At 37.4% G+C, this 9,477-nt stretch overlaps 1 protein-coding gene across 2 annotated transcripts; it reads right to left on the bottom strand.

The window, feature by feature from the left end:
* Positions 1-225: 225 nt before the first annotated feature.
* LOC100557680 (G-protein coupled receptor 35) lies at positions 226-9,240 on the bottom strand. 2 transcript variants are annotated; one of them, XM_008106310.3, is made up of 4 exons: positions 8,795-9,240; positions 7,027-7,193; positions 4,602-4,761; positions 226-4,053 (listed from the first exon to the last, which is right to left on the bottom strand). In XM_008106310.3, the coding sequence occupies exon 4, from the start codon at positions 4,038-4,040 to the stop codon at positions 3,096-3,098; it is 945 nt and encodes a 314-aa protein (XP_008104517.1). In that variant the 5' UTR covers positions 4,041-4,053; positions 4,602-4,761; positions 7,027-7,193; positions 8,795-9,240; the 3' UTR covers positions 226-3,095. The 2 variants fall into 2 exon arrangements, with proteins under 2 accessions (XP_008104517.1, XP_008104518.1); XM_008106311.3 differs by lacking the exon at positions 7,027-7,193.
* Positions 9,241-9,477: the final 237 nt, after the last annotated feature.

Genomic DNA, 9,477 nt, shown 5'->3' with positions numbered 1-9,477 from the left:
AAATGTGACACAGAACTCAGATCAAATGATTCATTACTGTTTTCAACTGTGAGAAGTAGCTATTGCAAAACCCTGGCAGTCTTTGATTCCTTCTTTTCTAAAATTGGTTGCCTGGATAAACGAATATTGCCTAATCCTTAACAACAGTTTTCTGTAGAAGAGAACAGTGTCCCTGAGGATATGGTTCTGTTAAACTCTGAGTAAACAAATAAAAAAGGCCATGTGTTGGTTTATTGTATCTCTGTATTTCCATTTAAATATACTTTATTTATATTCCACTCTATTTCCCTGAGGGGACTCAGAGCAGATTACAGGTACATATATAGCAAACATTAAATGCCATTATACAATTGACAAAGACATACAATACATAAACAAAGGCAGGCTGCCCTCTTTCATTTCCGACATCTGGAGGCTGTGCTCGACGGCCATGGGGAGGTGCTGTTGTTCCATTCTTCCACATCGAGGAGCCTGTCGATTGAACTGCCAGCATGTTTTTCAGGGGCCCCTTTTATCTCCCTGCTAAAGCGGTACCTATTTGTTTACTCACATTGCTGTCTTCTAACTGCTGATAGGCAAAAGCTAGGCTAATGGTGGGAGTTCACTCTGTCCGTGGCTCGAACTAGCAAGATCTTCTGTAGCTGGCAGTTTAACCGCTACGTTAGCTGCAGCCTTACAACTATTTGGAGATTTGTAATCTTACTGATGATTGGTTTTTATTTCTTTGGTCCATTAATACACAGTTCACACATTTTCAGTGTCAAAAGGCATGCATGATTTTTAAAATTTCATATTGGCTAAATGAGATTTTTACATTACAGTTTACATTAGTATGACATAAATTATATTACTGGAACAACATTCAGCACATAGATGCCACCAATGTGTAATCCAATCAGTGTGCCACTGCAAGAAGATGCATTTTCCTTTACTTTTTGGTCAGCTCAAAATAAACTTAGAACTCCATTCCCAGACAATAGTTCCTTATGTTCAAACCATATCTACCACCATACATTCATTTACCACACAAAAGGAACATATAATACCAGAAACTAGCTCTGGCAGTCTCTCTCATTGGAATGGGGTCATAACAGTTACCCTTTTTATTGTTATTTAAGGATCAGCTGAAAATAATTCATGAGATAAACAAATGAAGCACTTGCCTATCTGCCGATTCTTGCTGTTGATTCTACTGTGTTATAGCTTGAGATTTCAAAATCCAAAATACAGCAGAGTCTCACTTATCCAACACTCACTTATCCAATGTTCTGGATTATCCAACGCATTTTTGTAGTCAATGTTTTCAGTGCATTGTGATATTTTGGTGCTAAATTCGTAAATACAGTAATTAATACATAGCATTAATGTGTAATGAACTACTTTTTCTGTCAAATTTGTTGTATAACATGATGTTTTGGTGCTTAATTTGTAAAATCATAACCTATTTTGATGTTTAATAGGCTTTTTCTTAATCTCTCCTTATTATCCAACATATTCACTTATCCAACGTTCTGCCGGCCCGTTTATGTTGGATAAGTGAGACTCTACTGTACCCCAGAATCCAGTCTGTCTGATACCTTTGAATTCTGGTGGTTCAGTATACACAAAATTTCTCCTTTGTGGTCTCTGTGAAATCCGCATATCCATATGTGTGAATTTCACAAATGACCACTAAAAGAAACATGATTACAGATAAGTAACCCATTATTATTCCATGTACAAAACAATTTAAATATTGTGTATAAAATAATCTGCAGGTATGTATATAAAGTGTTTATGAAACATAAATTTCATGTTAAGACTTCAAGATAACTTATTACGTATTCAAAAATAGGAAAGAAATTACGAAATACGAAACATTTTGATCCCGAGCATTTTGGACAGGAGAATGCTTAATCTTTATATGTCTGTGATTTTAGAATTATTATTTTGTACTATTTGTATATTACATTTGCTTTATGAAGATTTTTAGCTACCCGAGGGTGCATCAACACTGCCCCACCTTAGGAACTTTAAGCCTATGAAGTCGTGCTTTTTGAGTCTGTGAATGCATTTATTATGTATAATCTCACACCTTCAAAATCAAGAATTATCCTTGAATCACCCGAGTTCAGACTTACAGTATATTTCACAGAGAATGGTTAACTGCAAAGATGAAACTGCGGTTTTTTGCATTTTTAGAAAATCAATAACTTTAATTATTAAAACATTTCTATCCTATCCTACACCAAAGAGATCCGGGCAGTGAAATACTATCAGGGGAAGATCTGATAATCATGGATATTAAATTTAGAGGTATTGTTTTGATTGGGGTTAGACTTCATTATTGGATCTTTCTTTCTGGTTCTTTTTAGTTTCTTCCCAATGCTTCCCAATAACAAAGGGCTACATTTCTTTGTCAATAAACAGAGTGGGTTTACAATTTGGTTGAAGTTGATCAATTAGTTTTATTTATGACACAATGCCCATTATAAAACATGTTCATACAATGTAACTGCTTGGAAATAATCAAAGATGGCTAGAACACGAATTCATGCATGGCAAAGGAATTACATGTAAGGTAAGAAATAAAACAACAAATCCAAATATATTATGGCAAGCCAATACTGGCAAGATTCTCTTTGCAATCTGTTACTGATTTTTAAGGAATCTGCAGTGAATCTTTTGGGCTTGATTATAATAGATTTGGTTAGATCTGCTAACATATCTCAGAAAACATCAAGCGGCGCTTTCTCCCAGAAGATTTCCCAAGACATTGAAGTCCATTCCAGCTTGAAAAAAGCTTCTTGGGCCTCAAATGTCCTAAAACACGACAATCAAATCCTAGGGTGCACCTGCACTAAAGAATTAATGCAGTATGATATCACTTTAACTGTCATAGGAATAGTGGGAATTGTAGTTTTCACAAGTGAATGCCAGTGCCTCTGCAAAGTAAAAAAAAAAAAAAAGATCCAAGATTCTGTAGCATTGACCCATGGCAGTTAAACTGGTGTCAAGCTACATTAATGCTGCAGTGTAGATGCCCTCTCCGAGACTAGAAGCAGCAGCTGAGGATGAGTTTTCAGATCTCAGCATTATTTGACTGCTTTTTAAACCTAAATATTTCCAGAGTCCTGTTTTTCAGATTCTTGATTTAGATGTGATAAATACTTGGTGGATAGTTTCAGGGAAGCCTCCTGAAATTCCTTGTTTACAAAGTAATAACAAATGGCATCCAAGCAGCAGTTGGTGTTGGCAAGAATAGCTGCCAGGCTGACAAATAATTCAATATTTTCCATTTCAGCACAGCTGGCTTTTCTGAAATCAGCAATGAATCGAATGAAGAGTGCCACATGAAGGGGTAAAAAGCATACGAAGAACACCCCCATATTTGCAAAAATTATGTTGATTGCTTTCTGGATGAGCTTTACTTCTTGTGGATGGGTGTTTTTCTTCTTTATGAGTTTTGTTGTGATTCGAATGGAACAGAAACTCAAGATGGCTAAAGGTATTAAAAATCCCCAGATGACAGATGCTAAAAGAAATACTGATGGTTTTTTGGTAATCTTTATAAAACAAATTTCTTTCTCAGATCGTTCATCCACAAATTTCACCGTACATATTATACTTATAAGCAAGATCCAGAGAAATCCACAGACAATAGCTGACTTCCGAGGAGACCTTAGATTCTTTGCTTTAAGAGGGTATGCTATAGCAATATATCGATCAATTGCAGTTATGGTGATCAGGAAGACACTCATGTACCTGTTGACAAAGTATGCAGACTCCAAGACATGACACAGTGTATTTACAGACTTTGTCTTATAAGCTAACCTGACAGGCAACATCAAGACGAATAAACAGTCGGCAGCGGCTAAATTGGTCATGTATACTCTAGTTTCACTCCATTTGTTCAGTTTAGAGCAGAACACCCACAAGGCCCAAACATTTAATAAGAGTCCACAGATGAAAGCTGGTATGTAAACAGAGGTTTCAATGATGTATGTGAGTTGACTTTCAGTGCTGTTGCAGACTGTTCCATGCATTTTGTCTTGGTTCATTACTATGCTGATACTGTGAAAGAAATATGGTCATAATTACTGTATCATCATTCATGCTAACATCAGTTTCAGAAAACTCCTTTTTGATCTACAATTCCTAGGACCCCAACTTAATTGAGCAGCAGCCTGAGAGTGTTTTATTCAAATTAGAACTTGTTTAAGCTCTGGATAATTATTATTAGGTTCACACTTCAGTGGGTACAACAAGCTCTATGGCATCCCCTTTAGAAACTCTACAAAGAGATCAGGGGACCTTCTTGTCTAGAGTAGGCTCTGGTGTCGGCACAGGACTCGGAAACTAGAAGGAGACTAGTGGAGCTCTTTTGAAAGCAGATCCTTAATTCAACCCATTATGTTTCACATTTAAAATACAGCTTAAGAAGACAATGTGCGACTATTCAGTATTTAGTCCTTCTCTTTTAAAGATTTTTTTTAAAGGTGGTAATGACAACAAAAAAGAAGACCTGTTGGGAAAACATGGACAATTTAGAAATCAAAGCTGATGAGGTCTGGGAACCTGGAAATGTGAATGAATCAAGGCAATTGAAATAAATGCCTTACCTGAACCCAATGGTAGAGTAGAATCTGAGTGTTCAAAGTACTTTTCTGAAAGAGGTTTGAGTTCTTTCTTCTGTTAAGGTCTTGTCATAGAAGTGATCTTGTCATGGTTCATTGTCCTTTCTTCTCGTGACTTCACCAGATAGCCTGCTGTGTCAGGTTCCTGGGTCAAAAAAGCATCACATATACTAATATCACTGAAGGATCATCAGTTCTCATTTGGCCAAAACAGCGTTTGGCTTTTCATATGCTGCCTGCCAAATATTATTTCTCTATTGTTTCATGAGAAGTTGATCAAGCACCCTTATCCTGTAGTAAATGCAGCAGTTGTATCAAAGTTGTTACCAATAGGTTGTACTTTTTGTGCAGGCTATGTAGATTATAAAATGATAGCTCCCCATTGATATTATCATAGCACAATCTCTTGTTCAGCATTGATCATTTGATAATGCCACAGGAAAAGGTAGGCTGTTATTTTTTTGTGGTAAATTAATTGTAGGCGTGAATGCAACAGTCATCATGTCTTGGGACGAAAATGAGATTTTAATTCAAACAGATAATAAACACGTCTTTTAGGTAGAGTTTATTTGCATAGTACTGCTTAGATGGTAGCAGCCGCCAATATTAGAGATAACTTCAAAAATCTATCATGCTCTTTGAGTTAGTCACCTCCACCTCCATGTTTTTCATGATCTTCCAGAGCCTGTAACATTCATGGCCTGAATTCTTCAAATCTTTTCATATTTTTGTCTCCCTCTTTTCTCTGTCATTCATGCTATCATTCTTCTTAACAACTTTCTGGCAATCCTTTTCTTTTTAGGACAGATGCCCATATGCCTTTGAATGTTATCTATTTTTTTCTACTATCTGTTTACAGGATATAAAAATCTTCTCCTTTTTCTTACATATTTCATTTGACCAATACCTGGTTTAAGAGTTCTTGGCTCAGGAATTTCTGAAGTTTAAGTAAAGGTAATGATTTTTATAATGCCATATTACAGTGTTCCCTCACTACTTTGTGGTTTGCTTTTCGCAGACTCGCTGTTTCACGGTTTTTAAATAAACACTAAAATAATATTATAAATCATAAAAATTATGATTTACAGTGGTGGTGGTCTCAGTTGGGTGTGGGCGGTGGGGCGGAGAAGGAGCCCAAATGGCAGCGGGAGGAGAAGGAGGTAGCACCATGTTCCCCTGCATCTTTCTTCCCTTCTCTCCCTCTCTTCCTCCCTCCCTCTTTCGACTTCCTTCCTAAGGAGAAACCTAGCGTCCCTACTTCGCAAATTTTCACTTATTGCGGGTTGTCCTGGAATGTAACCCCCGCGATAAGTGAGAGAACACTCTATTTACTACGGCCCCTTCTACACTGCCATATAATCTAGTTCAAAGCAGATAATCTGCATTTTATATTGCAGTTTAGAAGGGGGCATGGTGTACTTTTATGATTTTACTTAGTTCTCTGAAGAAGCCATAGGCCAAAGGAGGTCAAGCTCTTCTGCTAATAAAACAACTAAATTTTGAGCATTTTATTGTTTTTTTCTGTGGATCCCACCAGATGGGTTCATTTGCTTCTAATCTTAAAATGGATCTACACTGCCACATAATCCAGTTCAAATCAGATATCAGTATTTTATTTGGCAGTGTAGATGGGACCTAAATCATAAACCACCTGGGACAATTTTGGGTTCAGTGTGTTATTTGGAAAATTAGATTGAATTGTTAACTATAGTAAAAGCTAGGATCTTCATTAGTGGTGGCCTGGGTCTAAAAATATTGGTTGCCAGGAGGCAAAGAAGGTCCACCCACAACTATAAGGCTATAATTTAATTTAATAGTTAAAATAGTAGTATAACTTAAATTTTAGTTTCATACAGTAATCATATTGGAACTTCTATTATATTTGCAAGGTACTAAAAGATCTTTAACATTTTCAACATATGTTTAAGGGGATCCACTCAACATCAGGCAAGCTGACACTGGCCAGTCCACAATTGATCTCGACAGATGTTAGTATATGAAAGAAATTAAGAGACTGCTGTATTGGTTTAAATATAGTTTTACAAACTACAGTAATTTGTAAAATGTTTTACTTAAAAACATTTTAAATTATTTTTCAATCTTGGTGAATTAATTCCATTTTAATGTTATTCTGATTGATGTAACTATTGCATTTTAATTTCTAAATTCTCTTGAATTCCAGTTTATAGAAAAAAGCAAGGCATAAATTGTCAATAAAGATAATTATCCATGTGTATGCCCTTGCAAGAATGCAGTATAGAGATAAGTAGCTTGTTTATTTCTTGCTACAGGTTACCCACCCAAAGTGCATTCTCTCTCCCCCCCCTTTTGCTAGCAACCCCACTCCCAATCTCTTTGTTTCCTCTTAACTTTCCCTGCTCTCTTATTTCTAATTTCTATTTTAACTTACCTCATTGTATGGAAAAAGTCAGATTAATTAGAGAAGAAACTAGAAACAACTAGAGAACTTGGAAGTGCAGTTTGTCCTTGTCCTCGAGGTTTTGGAGACATTCTTCCATCACCTATTTGTCCCCATGACTGACAATTGTTGCTTCACTCCCTGTGCTGAGATGGCAACTAGAGCGAAACAAGCAATGTTGTCCGGACAAGGCTTAAAAGAAAGAAACATGTTTTGAAGATGTGAGTGTTCTGGTTTCTTTGGGCTTTATGGATTTATGGGTTCTACCGATTTGCACTCCTTGCACTTCTGGTATAGCCACCAGCTGAGTGTGACTCATGGGATGTTGGCCAGAGATAATTGTAGGGTAAATGTTACGATATGTGCTGCAATAGCTACCGTGACTGCCAATCTGTTTCCATTCACAATTGAAATACAGTACTTGTTAGCTGCCATCTCCACTAATGTGGCTCAAATCTATAGAAACATGAGAGTTTTAGTTTGGTGAGACACATGCATTATTTGACAGAGAAAGCTAAAGATCTTCTAAAATGCCGTTTCCATGATTCCATGGCAGCTAAAGTAGTTGCAAATTGCAGTGGGGATGCACCCTTTGTCTTTTGGCCATCCCATTAGTGAGAGAGCTCCAAGTCATGTTATCATTAACTGGCCAGTTTACGTCTTGCAGATGCAGGACTTTGACTTCCTAGACTGAGGACCTCATCAGATGGTTGGGGGGAAAGTGGAGAGAACCGTCTTACACTGTTCCCTCCTGTCTTTCCCTGCCTTCAGGGATAGCTATCCCTGTTTTTGCTCAGGGATGGCTTTCCCCCATCTTTCCTCTGCTTTACCCTGTTTTTTTCTAGCAGGAGTCAATTGACACCTGACTCCTGATAGACATCTTTGTGCTCCGTTTCCATGTGCTTGGGAAACGGGGCACCACAGAGTCCCACCAGAAGTGGCCCTGTGTTGTCTGATGACTTCCAGGGGACTTCTTTTGTTTATTGCTAATGACTGATTGTTTTTGTCACATATATTATTTTTAGCTTCTCTGAGGGCACTTTATATAGAAAGGTGGAAATATAACTTTAAAACACAACAACAATACATCCTGAAGTGTGTGAACAGAAAGCTGATATACTTCAGGAATAAACAAAGAATGAGGGCTTACTCCTAGTTCTACAACTTTAAAGAGGAAAGGGAGCAACTGCAATGTAGGTGGATATCAGAAATGGTTGCTGGTGGCTCTCTGGTTTTCAATCCAAATTTTAAAGGAGGTATTTAATGTGTTGAACGTATTTTGGGGATCAGGTTTAGTACCTTGGGTATCTCCTATAAAGTTTGGATTAAAACCCGGAATAGATACACCTTTCAGCTAACAATGAAACAATCATTGACTCTATCTACCAAAAATGGCAAGTCAGTCTTTCAGTTTCTAGCAACGTCATTTTGGGGGCTGTGAAACCGAGGTTAAGACCAAAGGTAAAATGCTGCTTCATGAACAACAATTTGCCGTTAGAGGGCAAAAGTGTCTTTTGAAATGGAGGGGCTTTGAGGCCTAGTCTTAGTGAAGGTTGGAGAACTCATCCACCCACCAGAATCCACTTGGGAGTTATATGTGACTCTTAGCCTGCAGATTCCCACATCTGCTTTAAATATAGTCACCAATATCAATCAACTAGCTGCAAGCAACTTTGTGATGAAATGGGGCAATAGCAGAATAGATAGATAGATAGATAGATAGATAGATAGATAGATAGATAGAAGTTGTAAACATTACCTTGATCTAATCTCATATCTTCAAAGCCATCAAGAAATCTTTTGAAGGACATCTTCCTTCCAACATTTAAAAGGCATCTTCAACATAATGTTTGCTAACAATTGTCTGACTCAGTTTTGCCGCCTTCTTGGTACTTAGAATCCTTCTTCGTTGTGTGGTCTGTTAGCTTCCTTCCTGATTAGGATCAACTGAGTTTTTTTTTTTATCACAGCAATGTTTTTCTTGACTTACAGCTTCCACTGAATTTTGTTTTCTTGCTGTAAAGAGGAAGGCAAAGCTTGAAACACAGGCAAAGGAACTACAATGTAGATGGGAAGTTTCAAATTTTGTACTTTAAGCCAATGCTTCTCAAAGTACTGGTCCATGAACATAATTTGGTTCATGAGCCACTAACTGCCAATCTCTGATGACTTGCCAGCAAGGAAACAATCAGATGTAGCCTATAGGCATAAATGTGGTACCAGGCTGGCAAAACATAGATGCCAGTTCCCACTATCAGATTGCTTGGAAAGCATTGCTCTAAACTTAGATACTTGTCCAGACAAGGTCTAGACAAGTATCTAAACTGCTCTAAGCAAAAACAGAGTCAGACATTGCGTTTTTGTCTGTTTGCTGCCTGGCAAGATTTTCTATAGAAATGGCCATTGATTCCAGAGTTAGCATCCTAGATGTTGGAGGAGAAG

This window comes from Anolis carolinensis, chromosome 3, assembly GCF_035594765.1.
Source record: "Anolis carolinensis isolate JA03-04 chromosome 3, rAnoCar3.1.pri, whole genome shotgun sequence".
Lineage (NCBI taxonomy): Eukaryota > Metazoa > Chordata > Lepidosauria > Squamata > Dactyloidae > Anolis > Anolis carolinensis.
This window is presented reverse-complemented; position numbering and strand designations above follow the sequence as displayed.

Bases quoted from the DNA above. Each gene is read 5' to 3' on its own strand.
- LOC100557680 (XM_008106310.3), bottom strand. From the start codon at position 4,040: ATGAACCAAGACAAAATGCATGGAACAGTCTGCAACAGCACTGAAAGT.